Source organism: Triticum aestivum, chromosome 3A (assembly GCF_018294505.1).
Source record: "Triticum aestivum cultivar Chinese Spring chromosome 3A, IWGSC CS RefSeq v2.1, whole genome shotgun sequence".
NCBI lineage: Eukaryota > Viridiplantae > Streptophyta > Magnoliopsida > Poales > Poaceae > Triticum > Triticum aestivum.
In genome coordinates this window covers 1,074,983-1,092,858 of record NC_057800.1, presented here as the reverse complement: position 1 = coordinate 1,092,858, position 17,876 = coordinate 1,074,983, and the positions used below count along the sequence as shown (strand labels likewise).

The 17,876-nt window shown below is 47.8% G+C and overlaps 2 protein-coding genes across 6 annotated transcripts; one reads left to right on the top strand and one right to left on the bottom strand.

Annotated features, from left to right (window-relative positions):
* Positions 1-1,511: 1,511 nt before the first annotated feature.
* On the top strand, positions 1,512-10,330 carry LOC123063770 (phenylcoumaran benzylic ether reductase POP1-like). The gene is made up of 7 exons (XM_044487686.1): positions 1,512-1,517; positions 1,896-1,955; positions 2,066-2,203; positions 2,282-2,525; positions 2,611-2,814; positions 2,911-2,936; positions 10,190-10,330. Exons 1-7 carry the CDS (start codon positions 1,512-1,514, stop codon positions 10,328-10,330), a joined length of 819 nt encoding a protein of 272 aa, XP_044343621.1.
* Positions 10,331-14,788: 4,458 nt separating this feature from the next.
* On the bottom strand, positions 14,789-17,562 carry LOC123059746 (uncharacterized). Of its 5 annotated transcripts, none has more exons than XM_044482228.1 (6): positions 17,354-17,555; positions 17,158-17,228; positions 16,325-16,988; positions 16,072-16,254; positions 15,885-15,976; positions 14,789-15,766 (listed from the first exon to the last, which is right to left on the bottom strand). In XM_044482228.1, the coding sequence occupies exons 2-6, from the start codon at positions 17,208-17,210 to the stop codon at positions 15,052-15,054; spliced, it is 1,707 nt and encodes a 568-aa protein (XP_044338163.1). In that variant the 5' UTR covers positions 17,211-17,228; positions 17,354-17,555; the 3' UTR covers positions 14,789-15,051. The 5 variants fall into 5 exon arrangements, with proteins under 5 accessions (XP_044338163.1, XP_044338164.1, XP_044338165.1 ...); XM_044482229.1 differs by having other exon boundaries at positions 16,072-16,233; positions 17,354-17,553; XM_044482230.1 differs by lacking the exon at positions 17,158-17,228 and having other exon boundaries at positions 17,354-17,562.
* Positions 17,563-17,876: the final 314 nt, after the last annotated feature.

Below are 17,876 nucleotides of genomic sequence, written 5' to 3'. Positions count from 1 at the left end.
GGCTATGTAAATAATATTGAATTAGCTCAAGAAATTAATCTTAGGCGATTGCACCCCACCCCCATCCCACCACCCTTTCTATTCCAAATTAAGTTAAGTTATATGTTTGATTTAAGACAAACCGGTTTAAGTTTAATCAAGTTCACGAAAAATATGGTAAGACCTCCAATATTAAAAATAGACATGGTAGTATAAACATCAGTTTTGCTAAAGCACATCTAGATGTGCCATAAGTATTGCACATCTAAGTCCTACATCATTAATCTTACGTTGAGATTCGTGTGGATATTTTTTTTTCTTTTTTCTTTTCCTCTTCATAATTGATTCACTCACTTAGATGTGCAATAAGTAGGGCACATCTAGATGTGCTCTAGACATTCCCTATAAACATATGTTTATAAAGAATCTAATGAAACTAACGAAGTGTTCTACACGTTGAAATACTTTCCTATAAACTTGGAATTGAGCATAAATCTAGAACTTCATTTAATTTGAATCCGAGGGAGTAGAAGCTGGTTCGTAGGCAGTGGCGGAGCGTCGATGTGACCAACCGGGCCCTGGTTCCCCCTTCCGTGAGAAATTATCCATCCTCCTGCTGCTAATATCTCTTCTAATCACCCGGCTTCTCTAATCGTTTTAGCTATATCTTGTCTGTGATCCCGTTTGGCCACCCATTAATTATGGTTCGAGCTATTCGCAGTGCAATACATAGTTAGGGATACTTGTTTGTGTGTAGGTTGATCGTAGATATTTGTCAGATAAGGAAATTGGAATGTGGTCATGGTCGCAGGACAATAGATTATTTAGAAAAACAAATTCCGTGGTAGGTAGCAATATGACAACGCCTGCACATTGATTAGGTCATGTATTAATTAAATAGCGTCTGCTTTCACAAATAATGTACAAAAGTGGTGGTTAACACTAAACTAAAAAACAAGCGGCTACGAGCAACAACGACGAAATGCGATCATTTGTACGTGTCTCGATCATACGTACGTATGCTCTGCCACCGCGATTGGATTTTTAACTAGTTTGACCAAATTGGAGCATTTCTGAAGCCGAGCGAGGTTCGAGCCTTTTCTCGGGCTCGGCATGTGCCTTTTCTCTAAAAAGACGTATGTAGCCAAGTAAATTAACACGGAGAAAATCAAACATTGACTAAGTCTTCTTTTAATTACTAGTGTTCTCTTTCAAACATAATGTATGGTGATTAACACTAAATTAAGAAGCACAGGGCGGCACATAATTTGGACACGCACGAATGGATCATATGTGCGTTCACTCGCCGCGATTGGATTAAACTAATTTGACTAAATCCGAATATACATATTTTTCACCCGTTGAAAGTTTCAAATTAAGTCACGTCACGTCAAAGCACCTTTTATACATCTCTTACGTACATGCATCTATATCAACCAACTCTCACGCGCCTGTTGTTTCAATACCCCTTCAAGACTCGGGTCAACAAAGAGTGAGAACTCGGTGCGTGTGGGAATCCAGTAATATCCCACATGCTGGTTTTTCTTTGGATTCTTGGTGCACCAGATGATCAACAACATATGTAATTAATTAATATTGAATAAGCACGAGAAACCAAGGCAATTGCAACCCCCCCCCCCCCTCCCCCCCCCCCAATATTCCGAATTTACCAAAGTTCTATGTTTGTTTTGAGTCAAACCTTATTTTGTGAAAGTTCTTTTAAGTTATATCAAGTTCATAAATTATGTTGTAAGACGTCCAACCTTAAATATATGTACATAGTATAAACATAAAAGAATCTAATGAAACCAATTAACTGTACAAGACATTGATATATTTTCATGTAAACTTGGAACCTAGTATAAATCTAGAACTTCACTTAACTTGAATCCGAGGGACCAGAAGCTGGTTCGTAGGCCGAGCCAGCCGGTAATTTGTGCAAGAGCTTCATTGATTCCGGTGTCGCTCTCATCAAGGTATAAGATTAATATCATTTGGTGTTGTCTGCCTTTCTTTCATCTACTCTTTAGTTTTTCACAGTTTTCTGTGTGGATTCTGATATATTTTTTTTCTGTCTGGTGAGCAGGGAGGTTTATTTGACCACGGGAGCCTCGTAAATGCCATCAAGGGTGCAGATGTCGTGATCTCGGCCGTGGGGACCCCTCAGCTCGACGAGCAGACGAGGATTGTCATGGCCATCAAGGAGGCCGGCAATGTCATCAAGGTCAGTGAGATTATCATTTTGTCTTCTTTGTTGATCGAACGATGGATGCAAATCAATCGCTGAATCGTTGCTGCACAGAGGTTCCTGTCGTCTGAGTTCGGCTCTGACCCAGAGCGGGTTCACCCCGTGGATCCAGCGACCACACTTTACGCTGGTAAAATCAGCCTTCGCCGTCTGATCGAGGCGGAGGGTATACCTCATACATATGTCTGCTGGAACGGGTTCGCCGAAACCTACCTTGTGAGCATCGGCGATGTTACGGCTGTTGGCACTGGTCCTCCGTCTGACAAGACCACTGTCCTAGGCGATGGAGATGCAAATGGTATGTAAGCACGCATCATGTCCTTTTTCGTGCCACTGTAAATCCACGCTATCCTGTGTTGATCTGTATCGATGGACGCACGCAGGGGTGTTTGTGGTGGAAGAGGACATAGCTGCCTATACGGTGAGAGCAATCGACGATACGAGGACCCTGAACAAGATCATGTACATGAGGCCGCCGGTGAACATCGTGTCCCACAACGAGCTCATCGCACTTTGGGAGAAAAAAGCGGGAAGGACTTTCCAGATCGCTCGCATCCCAGAGGCGGATCTCCTCAAGTTGATCAAGGGTAGGGTACATCCATCATTGTGCTTTGAGAATGTACGTAGCTACAACTGTTGCATCTCTGACCACTCTTAATTTGTTGACATGTGTGACCACGCAGAGGCGGCATACCATCTCAACATGACGATGTCCTATTGAATTCATGCTTCAGCTAACTCATCCAAAAATCTGAACTGATGGAGGGAGGTGGGCAATATATTTCTTTTGGTTCGGATACCATATTGAATTCATGCTCCAGCCAATTGCTCCAAAAATCCGAACTGATGGAGAGAGGCGGGCAATATACTTCAACACCCCCCTCACGTCTAGACTTATTTAGCTCTTAGACGTGGGATTTATGTAGACTGGGGGCGCGGCACCCGATCCGATCAAAGATTAGATTGGTTCTTTAGATTAGTTTAGAATCAATTCTTCAAATTTCGAATTTTTGGTAGACCAAATTATATTAGGTTGATTTCTTTCCATTAGCCAAATAAATTCTTATTAGATTGATCCCATCTGGTGAAGAAAATCCAGCAGATCGGTGCGGTGGCTGCACCGCCAACCTACCTCCACTTGGACGATGCATCGCCAAACTGTACAAGCAGCCACGAGCCGTTCGACCGCCCGAGTCTTCCTCGATCCGATCCTGCGAGGTGCGAGCGTCGTCGAGCAGGCCAGAATCACGGAGCTTCTTGACGGCTCAATGTGGGTACGACGGTGTGTTTCCAGAGCAGCCACGCGCCGAGACCAGGCGCTGGAGCAGCCGGTTTCAATGAGGCGACGCCGCGCGCGGCACAGGGCTCCTTCCAGCCCAGCCGCACGTCGACTTCGACCGGGGCAGGCTGTGCGATGCGGAAACATCTTACCCTTTGAGGGGACGTGGTACGTGTTATACAGGGGATTGCGAGTCCCTGATACGCGTATAAATCTGTTGGAGATACATGACTTGAGGGAGAAGAAGTATAGGAGATAAGAAGTATAGTTACAACCAAATACAGAATTTAAACTACCCATGCGGTTGTCTATCTTATCTATCTCCTCATACATATCTCGTTTGACACCCTCCCTTAATCACAACTTCATCAAGTTGAGATTATGCTTGAAATCTTCAAAACTCCTTGTAGGCAAAGCTTTTGTAAACCCATCTGCCACTTGATCCCGTGAATGAATGAAACGAATGTCCAAGAGTTTATTAGCAACTCTTTCTCTGACAAAATGGAAATATATTTCAATGTGCTTTGTTCTAGCATGAAATACTGGGTTTGCAGACAGATAGGTGGCACCAAGATTATCACACCATAAACATGGAGCTTGAGAGCTTTTCACACCTAACTCCTTCAAGATTGACTGTACCCAGATAATTTCTGTTGTTGCATTGGCCAAGGCTTTGTATTCTGCTTCAGTGCTCGACCTGGACACTGTGGCTTGTTTTTTTGGCACACCATGATATAAGGTTGGGTCCAAAAAATACTGCAAAGCCACCAGTGGAGCGTCTGTCATCCAAACATCCTGCCCAATCTGAATCAGAAAAGGCACTGACAAGAGTAGAGGGCGACTTGCTGAAGTTTAGACCAACATTCAAAGTATACTTGACATATTTGACAATGCGCTTAGCTGCAGTCAAGTGAACTGTGGTGGGTGCATGTAGGAACTGACATACTTTGTTGACAGCAAAGGAAATGTCTGGCCTGGTCAATGTTAAGTACTGAAGTGCACCTACAAGACTTCTGTATTTTGTACTATCCTCTGGACCCAAAAGTGTTCCCTCTATAAGAGATAATTTTTCTGTACTAGAGAGAGGAGTGGGTGTAGGTTTACAACCTTGCAAACCTGCCTTCCTTACCAAATCTGTGGCATATTTTTCTTGAGAAAGATGTAGCACATCCTTGTGCTGCTTCACCTCAATTCCTAGGAAGTAATGCAATTCTCCTAGATCCTTGAGAGCAAATTCAGCACCTAAATCCTTCAAGAGTCCTGATATTGCCTCATTAGATGAGCTCGTGACAATAATATCATCAACATATATGAGAACAAACATGGAGGTGTTGAACTTGTTATAAATGAACAAGGAGGTGTCAGATTTGGAAGGAACAAAGCCAAGTGTCTGCATCTTTTTACTGAGACGGGAATACCATGCCCTTGGAGCTTGTTTCAGTCCATATAATGCTTTATCTAGCTTGCACACATAGGAAGGTGTATGTTTGCTTTCAAACCCAGGAGGTTGTCTCACGTACAGTACCTCTTCCAGAACACCGTGAAGAAACGCGTTCTGTACATCTAATTGTCGAAGGCTCCATCCCCTGGAAACAGCAATAGACAGTACGAGACGAATGGTAGCAGCTTTCACAACTGGACTAAAAGTATCCTCGTAGTCTATGCCATACCGTTGCTTGAAGCCTTTGGCAACTAGTCTAGCCTTATAGCGATCAATGGTTCCATCAGACTTTCTCTTAATTCTGAATACCCACTTGCAGTCAATGAGGTTTTTACCTTGCTTGGGGGGAACCAAGTGCCACGTTTTATTTCTTTCAAGTGCCTTATATTCTTCTACCATTGCCTTTTTCCACTTGTCATCACTGAGAGCCTCTTCAATTGTGTTGGGCTCACCTGGTTCACCTGTGGAACAAACTAGACCATATTTGATTATGTCTTTGTAATTTTTTGGTTGAATCAAACCTTGTTGTAGTCTTGTGCGGCGTTTTGGTGAACCAGCAGGATCTGCAGCCACAGAGGATCCCATAGGAGCCAGATCAGCAGCAGAACTCAAGGAAGATTCGCCCGCCACTGTCGATTCTGGATGCACGGGATTTTCTGTGGCTGTGGCCCGAGGCGGTGGTGAGGAAGACGCCGCAGGGGCCGCAGACGATCCAGGGGCGCCGACCGGCTCATCATGAGCACGTGATTGCGTGGGGCCGCCTGAATCAGGAGCCGACCCCGCATCCGCCTGGCGTGTGAGGCCACGCCGCTTGTAGCAAACCGGCTGGTCTGCGAAGCGCGTGCGGTCCAGGCCACTGTCACGCTGCCGCGTGGCAGCGGGAGACCGGTGCGGGCTGGAGGGCGCGTCTCGCCCTGTCGGAGGGGGCCGCGCGTCATGCAGTGGGCTACTGGAGCCCACGCGACCGACCGCGCCTGGCGCGTCTGACGCGGGCGTGCGGCTGGTCGTTGGCACGGATCCCAGAGGCGATTGCCTGGGCATCTGCAGCTCCGATCCCGAGGGGGATTTGCTCCCCTCGCCACGACACATGTGATGAAGGGCATCTGAATGTATTTCTTCACCGTTTGGGTTGATTTCTTCGCCATTTTCTTCTCTGTTTCCATAGTGTGGTGCTCCTGTAACATCATCAGGTGTCTCATGCGCAAGAGGGTTAGGGTTAGCCAACATATGATCACAACAATTATCAACACCCCCTTGATCATAACCAGAGAGACTTGGAGGAAGCAAGAGAATTTCTTGTTGAAGTACAGCACCAGTGTTTGGATGAAGACCAGAAAAAGGGAATTTTGTCTCATCAGAAACCACATCGCGTGATATATAGACTCGACCAGTGGAGATGTCAAGACACTTTACGCCTTTGTGTTGGGCGCTGTATCCAAGGAAAGCACACTGGATTGATCAAAACATAAGCTTGCATTTGTTGTATGGGCGTAGGTTAGGCCATCACGCACACCCAAACACACGAAGAGTGGAATAGTCAGGTTTGACATGAAGAAGGCGTTCTACTGGAGTTTCATTATTTATGACACGACTAGGGAGCATGTTGATAATGTGAACAGCAGTAAGAATCGCTTCGTCCCAAAACTTTAATGGCATGGACGCATGAGCTAAAAGAGCAAGACCAACTTCAACAATGTGACGGTGTTTGCGCTCAGCTGAGCCGTTTTGTTGGTGAGCGTGGGGGCATGACACATGGTGTGAGATGCCAAGGGTTTGGAAGAAGGAGTTCAACTTCTCGTATTCCCCTTCCCAATCGGATTGGACAACAATGATTTTGGAATCAAATTTACGCTCAACAAGTGCTTGAAAGTTTTTAAACACTTGGAAAACGTCGGATCTTTTCTTAAGGAGATAGATCCATGAAAACTTGCTATAGTCATCAATAAAGCTTACGTAGTAAGTGTGCCGACCAACAGAGCTAGGGGCCGGTCCTCAAACATCAGAGAAAATCAATTGTAATGGTTGGGTAGACACACTAGTAGAAATTGGATAGGGGAGCTGATGACTTTTAGCTCGCTGACAAGAATCACAAATAATTTCAACATTGCGCTCACCAACATATGGGAGCTTATTTTTCCTAAGAAGTTTTTCAACTAAAGCAAAAGAAGCATGTCCTAAACGATCGTGCCATCGTGTTGACGAGAGTTTGACAACACCAAAAGCCTGTTTATTGAATCTTGTGCGCTCCGGAATCAACGGGTAAAGCCCTCGAACACATCTACCTCGATAGAGAATTCTCTTCGTGTCCTGATCCTTAATCAAAAAGAAATATGGATGAAATTCAAGAAAAATGTGATTATCAAGAGCAATTCTATGAACAGAAAGAAGGCTTTTATTGGCACTAGGAACATGCAAGATTTTCTTAAGATGAATTTTTCTAGGGGGGTATGAAAAATTGAGTGACCAATGTGGTTAATCCTCATACCTTCACCATTAGCTGTGTGGATTTGATCCTTGCCACGATACTTTTCCTTCATTGTCACCTTTTTAAGTTCATTGGTGATGTGGTTGGTGGCGCCACTGTCGACGTACCAGTTGGTGTCGATCCCATAGGAGCCATCCACAGCAGCAGGAAGTTGTCCTCGTCTTGGGAGGAGTCGCCGTCGTCGTCGTAGCGATACCAGCAGTCTTTGGCCGTATGCCCGAGCTTACCACAGATCTGGTAGCGAGGTGCATCTGGCCGTGACCTGGTGGAGCCACCGCGACGGACCCTGTTGTTGCCAGAAGAGGGCCGCCTGCCGCCGCCGCGAGTGCTGGAGTTGCTGTTGCCGTGTCCCCCGCCCGAGGCCTTGCCCCTGTTGCGAGGTGAACCGCGCTGATGAGAGGAGCCGCCGCCGCGGCCACGAAGAGCGGCGTTGGCCGGCGACTTGAAGCCGCCCGAGGACTGGAAGAGCGCCACGCACTGGTCGAAGTTGCTCATCATGGAGAAGAGCTCGTCGAGGGAGACGGGCACGATGCAGGCGTCGAGGGCGGACACCAGGGGCTGGTAGTCCATGTCCAGCCCATGGAGGATGTAGGAGACAAGCTCGTCATCTTGGAGAGGCTTGCTGGCCGCGGAGAGTTCGTCCGCGAGGCCGCGCATGTGGGCGAAGTAGGTGGCGACGGACTGGTTCCCCTTCTGCGCGTTGATGAGGGCCGTGCGGATGTTGTTCACCCGGCTGAGAGACTGTGACAAAAATATGCCCGCCAGAGCAGCCCAGAGCGCTGGCGACGTGGTGATCGCGGTCACCTGCACAAGGACCTCTTTGGACAGATTGTTGAGCAGATAACCAAGTACCTGCTGGTCCTCCTGTACCCAAATTGGGTGGAGAGGGTTGGGCGTCGAGGACTCCTTCCCGTCTTTGTCCTTGGTGACGAGGAGTCGGGCCGGCTCCGGTTTGGTGCCGTCGGCATAGCCAAAGACACCGGCGCCCCGCAGCTGCGGCACGATCTGGGCGCGCCACAGAACATAGTTCGTGCGGGTAAGCTTCTCCATGACCTGTTGGTTGAGGTTTGGGTGGGAGGAGCCGAAGGAAGACATGGCTAGGGCACTAATGGCGATGAGCTAGGCTAGATGAGATTGGAAGAGGAGGCTCTGTATACCATGTGCGATGCGGAAACGTCTTACCCTTCGAGGGGGACGTGGTACGTGTTATATAGGGGATTGCGAGTCCCTGATACGCGTACAAATCTGTTGGAGATACTGAGGGAGAAGAAGTATAGGAGATAAAAAGTATAGTTACAACCAAATACAGAATTTAAACTACCCATGCGGTTGTCTATCTTATCTATCTCCTCATACATATCTCGTTTGACACAGGCAACAATGGACGTGGACCCAAGAAGATCAGAAGATTACATGTTTGCATGCAGGTTATTCCATCGATGCTAATTACTGCATTGGGTCGTCGGCCAGATGCAATCTCTTCGCTGCAGCTCCAACTGGTCTCCAGCGCACGGACGACACACGTCTGTGATCACGGGAGAGCAGTTTTCTGCTAGCCAACTACGACGCCCGCGGCACCATCATCTACATCGACCGATCTGCATCTGTACCAAGCCATCGAGCTACATCACCTCCTGCGTCAACCTACGCCGCCGATCTGTACCTGCACCGAGCACGATGACATCACCATGATCTGCACCAGATATTCTTCATCGAGTTGAATCCCTGCATTGAGCTGTACGACTGTGCCAGGTTACGGGCAACATACTTCTTTGGCATGACAGGGCGTCGACACTTCGTCGTCATGGAGGGACGCTTTCAAATGACGCATCATCGCCGACACGCTGCTGCAACGTCATCGCCGGCACTTCATCACTAAGGTCTTCATCACCGTGGTCTTCATCAACATCTTCGTCAACGCACCGCCGCCGCCTCATCCACAAGATGGACACCTAACGTTCTCTGACAGACTTTTCTGCAAGGCGCGACCTCGACGACGGCAATGGCCGCGTCACGACGACGGCATCGACCGCGTCATCCACGACGGCACGACTGCATAGACGCGGCGTCACAACAGTGACGACCCTACACAGCCACATGGTTCTGGCAAAATCGATGTGTCCTCGATGAGCTTCCTCCGATCTTGGCAAAATTGGTGGACTCATCGCCGACGGCACCCTCTGACATCCGCAAGGTGCATCGTCCATGTCTGCAGCTCCGTCATAGCACTTTTTTTACGCCTCCGGCTTTGTGCGGCTTCATCATCCACGACGACCACGACTACCTCGACCATGGCTACATCACCATGGTCGGCTATTTCGACATTAATGGCTACGTCTACAATAACTCATCGGCAACAACTCCAGTCAACAGCGTCCGCCTCGTCACTTGCGTCCACGACACTCCCGCCGTGACTGCAGGAGGGAATAGAGGAGAAGGCAGGAAGGCACTAGAAGGGGATGCGGTCACCGCCCTAACTGCCAACCCATCAGAGACGCAGTTGATGATGGCGCAGCGGAGAAGATGACAAAAGAACAAGACTTCAAATTCAATCGTAATCGTCCGCTTTACTCTCGCTAAAACTGAGGGGGAATGTTAGAAGTATATTTATGTTTAAGATAGAGATAAGAGATAGGGATATGATAGGTTTAGCTTGTCCTCTACTCCAAGTCTCTCTCCCTCCATTGTACCTCTATATATACCTCATACACCGGTCAGATCAATACAATACAATATTAGCCATCCTAAAATTTCTACATGTCCCACTCACTCTCCGTCTTTGTGAGGGGCGACCAAGCCAACTTCGACATCGAGCCGTCCTTTGGTGTCGAGGCCACTGAGCTGTACCCTGACGTGAAGTACACCACCGTCGACGAGTACCTAGACCGCCTCCTCTGACAGTTGTTGTCTGGATGGAATGTCAACCATGACAAGAGCTGACGTCCACAATAAAGATGATGGAGCAGTGGCCTCTCCAAATCCAATGATGTGTGTGGTCTTGTGTGCAAATTTTTATGTTGCTACTACTGGCCGGTGCACCAATAATTGATTCAAACAAGACTTATCCATATGCTACTGATAACTATTCTGCTCCAAGACATTATGCTGCTGCTTATGGCGAGTTTCAGCATGACAATTTAGGAAGGACCTATGTGCGATATTTTGTCCTTTAATTTGTCGAAATGTTGTGTTCAGTGCAGGGAGTACATATGATGATACATTTAAGGATTATCGCCATGCTTCCTTATTTCCAAGTTAATAGTTCACATATATATTCCCTGGAGGTGCTCTACTCCACCCTCCTGGACCTCATCAACCTCTGCAGCACCGGCGCCCGCCCGCTGAGATGATAAGAGAAGTGTGCTGCAGTGCTGGATTGTGTGTTGCGCGATCTAAACATATATTTAAATAAAATTAATCACATATTTAGGAAATGCTCAACATGTACATGAAAAAATATTTTAGATGTATATGAAAAATGTTTCATGTATTTTATAAACGTTATCCACGACGAATAGAAAAAATGGTTAACATTTTTTAAAAATGTTTCATGAAAAAAAGAATAGAAAAGACCAAAGAAAACCAATGCAAAGAACTGGTTGTACATAATTAAACACCACAAGAAATGAAAAATAGGTTTTTTTACTGGTGTTCCTGCTCGGTCGTCCTAGATTAGAGGACGCTATGCCATCGTCTGGTAAAGCAACTCACCCATGAGCACACGTGGGCATGCCAGCTAGTTGCCAGCTAGAGGACGACAAGCATGGCGACCACATCTCACAAAGTCTAACCCCTAACAACCTCACCACCTTTGGTAAATACCATGTCCTCCCAAGAGCCAAAGGGAAGGGGGCCTTCTTAGGAGGGGGATGGCGAGTCCGCAGTGGTGGCCTCATGGGACTAGACGGAGTGGTCTCCACAGACGATGAGTTGCGTCATTGAATTCGTTGCAACAAGGGCAGATCTGAAGTTCACTGAGGGTTTCGATGCTCGAAGCTTGTTCTTGGTGCATTCGGAACACATTAGTTGTTCCTTTGATTCTTGTATATTTGCCATTACTTTTTTCTTTCGGTTGTAAGTTGGATGTATGCCTCGGTTGTTCCTCTGTATATAAAGCGGGGAGAAAACCTTTTTTCAATAATTTGGTTTGCTTACACACACTTAAGCAACACAAAGCTGAAAGTAAACAAGTGTTGCAGTAGAAACATATGACCCATGGATGTATTCATGTAGCGGTGAATGCACATGCACTCCCAAAAGCATAATTAAGATTGTTTGGATGATGACATAGATGAAGGAGAAGGGCGAGAAAATATACCTACTAGCCTAGTGGGGTGCATCATATACCTATATTGCATATATGATTCCTTGCGTAACAAAATATTGTTCAATAAAATCCATCCTTTGTCTAAGGGAAAAGATTGAATGATGGATTGAGTGAAAGCATAAACATTGTTCTTTTCATGAGTAGGAGGAAGGGAAGAGATATCGAATTATTTAGCTAGCCAAAATAATATAATCCCTTCTTGCAAAGAAATAAATAATGATCCCATTGTATCTAGAAGCTCGAAGATGGAACCAAGGAGGGCCGGTATCGAACACGAGACCTAAACAATAGCGCCCTAGAAACCAACCAAACAAAGGTGTCCATAGTAAAAAAAATACTTCTAGGATTTCTAACGGACGAATATGCGCAAAGCAAATGCCCTCCCCTCTTTCAGCTCGATATTACAAAGCAAATGCCCTCCCCTCTAGAAAACTATTAGTTTCGAGTCCGACCTCCCTTGTTCCTCGGTCGATCCCCACCAGAGCCGGCCCATAAGCCGGGCAAAAAGGGCGACCGCCCCGGGCCCCAATAGGGAAAGGCCCCAACTGAACTTATACTAGTAAGCACTATATGTCAAAACATAAGTTCACGTCACATACTAATAAGTTGTACCATGCATAGGCAAATCAGTCTCACTGGCGGAGTTGAGTTCAAATACACTAGTCTCTCTTTATGATGGATGTTTTAATATCATAATGAAAATTATGATAACTAGATTTTTAATGTTTAAACAAATGCATAATTTTTAATTCGGTAAACATGTAAGACATCTCATTTGCATCAAATCAAACCATGTGAGTCTGGATGAACATGTTAGTTAATCAAATCATATGTAGAAGTATAATCAACAATATTTTTAGTTCTTCGATGATTCTATTGTCGAACCCAACTTGCAAGTCACAATTTCTATGCCCTAGAAGTTTCCAAGAATATGACTGCCTAATATACACTAGAAAGAACTATTAAAATATTTGTTAGTGTGTATATGATTTAGAAATCTCTACCATAATATTCAATAATATTAAAATATATATGAACACATGCATAGATATTCAAATGTGTATACACTACACTGTTTATGCAATATTCGAAAAATAGATCCAAAAATTATTTTAACAATAAAGAAAACTTTTGGTACATGATAAAATTTTCATTTTGTAGAATTAAAATTTTCAATGATATACATTACAATTGCATAACAATGAATAATATAACTATTATTTGAAAACAATCTTATGTGGCTAAGCAATATAAAATATATATTAATTACAATTATAATGTGGTACACATTATTTAAAATAATTATAAAAGTTTAGTATAAAAAACAAATATTTTACATCGCCCCGGGCCCAAAAATACTTTGAACCGGCTCTGAACCCCACCCCCACTCCCCCTCCCCGAACCTGAATAGAGCGAGCGAGCTAGGGTTCCTCTCCATCGCTCACTAGGGTAAACTTGGAGCAGAAAAAAGAATTAACAAATTTTATTGCCTCGGAGTATGGTTTACATCAGGAGAAAATTGGTATTACCCATCAGCAACTGTGTTATACGCGCCGAAGCATGGGATAACAAAATGATCACGGATGTAATAGGCATGGACATGAATGCATGCGGGGAGTTCTGGCAGCTGCAAGTAAGCAACAACCCACACCACATTTTTCCTTTTACTTTTCTCTTCTTTTCGTGCCTTCTCTCACATTTTTCTTTTGTAGCTCAAGTCAACCACTAGGGCAAAAGATAATTTGTTTACTGGAGTGGCAGCCGCTGAAGCGTTCGTCACATCGAAGCTTCCAACTCCCGACCACCACCCTGAGGTAAATCCCTCATGGATGTCTTTCTGTTTTCCATAGTATTCTTCTTTATTTTTGTTTTATTGTTTCAACAGCAATCTAACGGCCATTCTCAATTCTATTTCCAATTACGAGGATCAGAAAAGAACAAAGATCGTAGCAGTGGTGAAAAACAAGTGTGTTGTTTTTAAAAAGGAGATGGTGAAGCTAATTGAGTCCACAGTGGATACTGAGGAGATTGAGTCAACAGTCAGCAGGCCCATCCGAGACAAAAAGAAGAGATGGCGACATGGACGAAACATCGATGAAGAGCAAGACATGTGGCGAGCAAATGGCAACAACGATGATGAAGATGACGCTGAACATGAGGACAGAGTTGACGAGCAAAACGTCGGCTGTGACAAGCGATATTCCCAGAACAATGACAAGGACACCGAGGAAGAGCAAAGCCCTTATGAAGATGCCGAGGGGTGTAGCAGAGGACTTCATAGCGAACAAGACAATACATTTTTGTTTATCTGGATCATTGTAACATGTAGTTGGATGGAAAGGATGCAAGCTTGCTGTGTTGGCAGTAAGCAATGACTCCTGTAGGTGCTAGTACTAGTTGAATGTTTCCTAGGAAATAACTAGTATCATGATTAACTAGAATATATAGACAAAACAAAACCATGCATGATTTTTGGGTGCTTTTACACATATAAAAACATAGGAACCAAACATTCAAGGTTCTACTATTACCTTATCGATTCCTTTCTTTCTTATCTATTTATGATAGGAACAACGTACCCTGATGCCTCCCCTGTTTAAAAACCTGAAATAAGAAAAGGAAAACCTGAAATCCCCATAAAAACGGAAGGAAAACCAAAATAAGGAAGCCCATAGGTTGGGTGGGATACGCCTATGCCTCGCTTTGTGCACAAGGTATTAAACAAATGTGATTCTAAAAAGATATTTATAAATATTAAACATGTATAAAAAATTACACTGTCTTCACATTTCTAAAATGAGATTTTAAAAAAAGTTTTGAAAAATGTGTATTTAGAATATTTCCAAAATATAAACAAACAAACACATGACATGAGCATGATCTTTGGAGTGAGCGGTGCTAATATTTCTTTGTTTCCGATGCAGTTTTAGTGCAGTACGTGCTAATTCCCAACACTTCTTCAGTGTAGCTCACAGGATTGGGAAAGTCCGGTGCGGATTTTTGGAAGCTGGGACTAGGCGAAAAAAATGTAAAAAAATATATGAAATTTGTCCGAACAAAGCATTGTCTAGTGTAAAGTTTCAGGACAAATTGACTTTTGTGGAATTCTTGGCCAAAAAAAAAGATAAAACTTGTTCGGTCCAAATGTGATTTCGTCGCCCTAATTTAAGTTGCTTTTGGTCATACAAAAAGCCGAACAAGAGCTTCAGTGTTCGTTCTTCAGTGCACACGAGCAGAGCTCACTCTCATTCACTGATGAGCAATCGATCAGGGCAAGGAGGAGGGCCTCAGCTCAGGGGTTCTTGGCCTTGATCCTCAGCTTCCTCGCGATGGCGGCCGCCCTCGGGTGCCCGGCCTTCCGGCTCTCGCCGCCGCTCTGCTCCATCTCCACCCAGTTGATCACCCGGAGCACCAGCGACTGCGGGCAGCCCTGCGCCGCCGTCGCCCCCTTGCCAGTGCTGCTCCGCTTCTTCTTCAGCCCGGCCTCCAGCGCGGCCTCCAGGAACTCCATGAACCAGCTCCCCGCCTCCGCCTGCATCTGCTTCGCCATCCTCAGCGACGACCCCAGAGGCGAGTTGCCCACCGCCACCGCTGCCGGAGCCGACGACCTCTTGCTCTTGTCGTCGCCGTCGCCGACGGGCGTCTTCCTGCTGGCGCTGGAGCTCCGGGCGGCGCCGTCCGGCCGCGACGAAGGGTCCTGCAGCGTGCCCGGCGCGAAGGACACCGACTTGGACACGCTCCCGAACCCGAGCAGGCCGCGCCGCCTCCCCGGCGTGGTGGCCCTGTTCTGCGCGATCTCCTGGAGCACGTTCGGCGCCGGCGCCGGCGTCGCCTCAGCCTCGGCGAGCACGTCGCTCGTGGCCGCCGCGGCAGCCATGGAGGTGGCCGCCTGGATGGACTCGATGTCGGCCACGGCCTGCGCGGCCTCCTGGTGGAAGCTGAGGAAGCCGTCGAAGCAGGCCGCGGGCGCGTCCGGCCTCGCCGCCTTGCTCACCTCGGCGAACATCCTGGCAACAAAACCATCAAACACATTCATTCTGGTAAGCTCAGCTCGTGGCAGACAGACAGACAGTGTCACTCAAGATCGCAATGAGTAACAAGAACCGCCATTGATGGACAACATACTTGTAGATCCTGACGACGTTATCCGTCGCCGACGCGTTGCGCAGCGCCTCCAACGCCACCTTCTGCGCCTGCTCCCTCTGCTCCATGGCCTCCTGAAATGGCAAAATTCGCAGCATCGGTTCAGAGTTCAGATAGAACAACTGAACTGACAGAGAAAAGCCTATCTGAATATCTGACGATCACACACCTTGCCGAGGGAGCTGAGCTTCCCTGGCACCGGCACGCGGGCGGCCCTGGAGGAGGTGGCGGTGCTGCCGACGTCGTCATCGGAGACCGGCGAGGAGGGCTCCTCCTCCCTGGGCCTCCTGCTCATGGTCCGGACGGCCGTGCAGCTCAGCGAACTCTTCTCCTGCACACACAAACAGCTTAGCTTCAGTTCAGACTTCAGAAGCAGCAACATGGAATTCGGTTCAGGTGTGCAGATAAGACAGAGAACATACAGGTTGGAAGGGGCTCTTGGGGATCTTGTTGGGCGGCGGAGGGGGGTCGCCGCGGTCGGCGACGAAGCTCCGGCTGCGGGTCATGAGCCTTGGCATGACGCTGGTGCTCTTCCTGACGGAAGACGCGGAGCTGCGCGCCGGCGAGGGCCGCTCCTTGACGGGCGTCCTCTCCTCGAAGCTGAGCGCGATGGGCCTGACGACCTTGGGCGACGCCGCCGTGGCGCCACCATGGTTCTCGGGGCCCCAGGAGCCTCTGCGCGGCGCGGCGGGCTTCCTGGCGAGGGGCTCGGGGGTGCCGACGACGAGCGGGTGGCGGCCGGGGATCGGCCTGGCGCCGACGACGACGGGGACGGGGGAGCCGGGGTCGAGGCGGTCGACGTGGAGGAACTGGCCGAGGCTGAGCTTGTTGGCGAGGACGAGGTCGGCCTGGGCCGGCGGCAGCGTGGCGTAGATGGAGTGGGAGGAGTCGGAGACCTTGACGTAGAAGCGGCCGTGCTTTGGGAAGAGGTCCACCTCGTCCATCTCCGCCGGCACGATGTCCGTCACCTGCAGCACCGCCGTCCGGTGCTCGCCCACCGGCTTCGCCGCGCCCGTCTTCATCCCGTCCAGCAGCTTCAGCAGCACGCCCGCCGACAGCGTCGCCATGGCCGCCTGGCGGTCTGATCTGGCGAGATGGGAATCGAGTCTGTTAGTCACACTAGCCGGCGGCGATCCGGGAGGGGATCGCAAGAAAGAAAGAAAGAAATGCTCTGTTCTTGGAAAGAAAACAGGAACGCGTTCTTGATCCAGGCTAAATTGGAGTGCGGGGCGTATGAATTCGAGCAAATCCGCACCCGAACGAAGCGGATCCGAGCAAACCCCGGCTGATTCGGGGAAAGAAAGCCATGGGCAGTTCAATTCTTGGCTTTTCAAGAAGAGGGCAGATCAGAAATGTTCTTGGCGCAAAGGAAACCAATCAATCATGGCGGCATCGAGCGGGGCAGACAGGGGATGAGGAACCACCAAACAGGGTGATGGACTGATCAGTACCTGGGAGAGGAGACCGGGGGGCTGCTTGATCTCCGCGCCGGCCGGCCGTCCGCCGACGAATTGACAGCCGGAGAGAGCCTCGGAGGGGAGCTTTGCGCCGACGGCGAGATCACGGGGAGCTTTCCGCCGACGAGGGAGGGAGGGGGTGGAGAAGCTGGTCGCGGGGGGGAGCTGGAGAGAAAGATTGCAGCTGGTCGGGGGAGGGAGCAACGAAGGGTAAAGAAGGAGGAGGAGGGGAGAAGATGAGGAAAACGAAATTGGAACGTTGCTTAACGGTCGACTCTGAGCTGAGGGGGCGAAATGACGGCGCTGCCCCTGCCACCTGTCACGTGACCTGTGCTCTGTTTTTTTTCCTAAAAAAATGCAACAATTTGTTACTACAGTGCAATTTGGTCCCTTGACTCCACAACAAAAATGCTCTTCTGGATCGTCCAACTTGTCTACATGTTCTTAAAAGCAGTAACGACATCCGTGTTCAGCTCCTCGACCATGTGACAAAACGACGGCGCCGCCCCTCCTCCCT

Excerpts from the sequence above, each read along its gene's own strand:
- LOC123059746 (XM_044482228.1), bottom strand. The coding sequence starts at position 17,210 with ATGGCTTTCTTTCCCCGAATCAGCCGGGGTTTGCTCGGATCCGCTTCG. Across the intron at positions 16,255-16,324 it reads CCAAGAGCCCCTTCCAACCT|CTAAGCTGTTTGTGTGTGCA; the intron begins GTATGTTCTCTG and ends TCTGAACTGAAG. Across the intron at positions 15,767-15,884 it reads AACGTCGTCAGGATCTACAA|GATGTTCGCCGAGGTGAGCA; the intron begins GTATGTTGTCCA and ends TTTTGTTGCCAG.
- LOC123063770 (XM_044487686.1), top strand. Across the intron at positions 1,956-2,065 it reads CCGGTGTCGCTCTCATCAAG|GGAGGTTTATTTGACCACGG; the intron begins GTATAAGATTAA and ends TCTGGTGAGCAG. Across the intron at positions 2,937-10,189 it reads CATACCATCTCAACATGACG|ATGTCCCACTCACTCTCCGT; the intron begins ATGTCCTATTGA and ends TAAAATTTCTAC.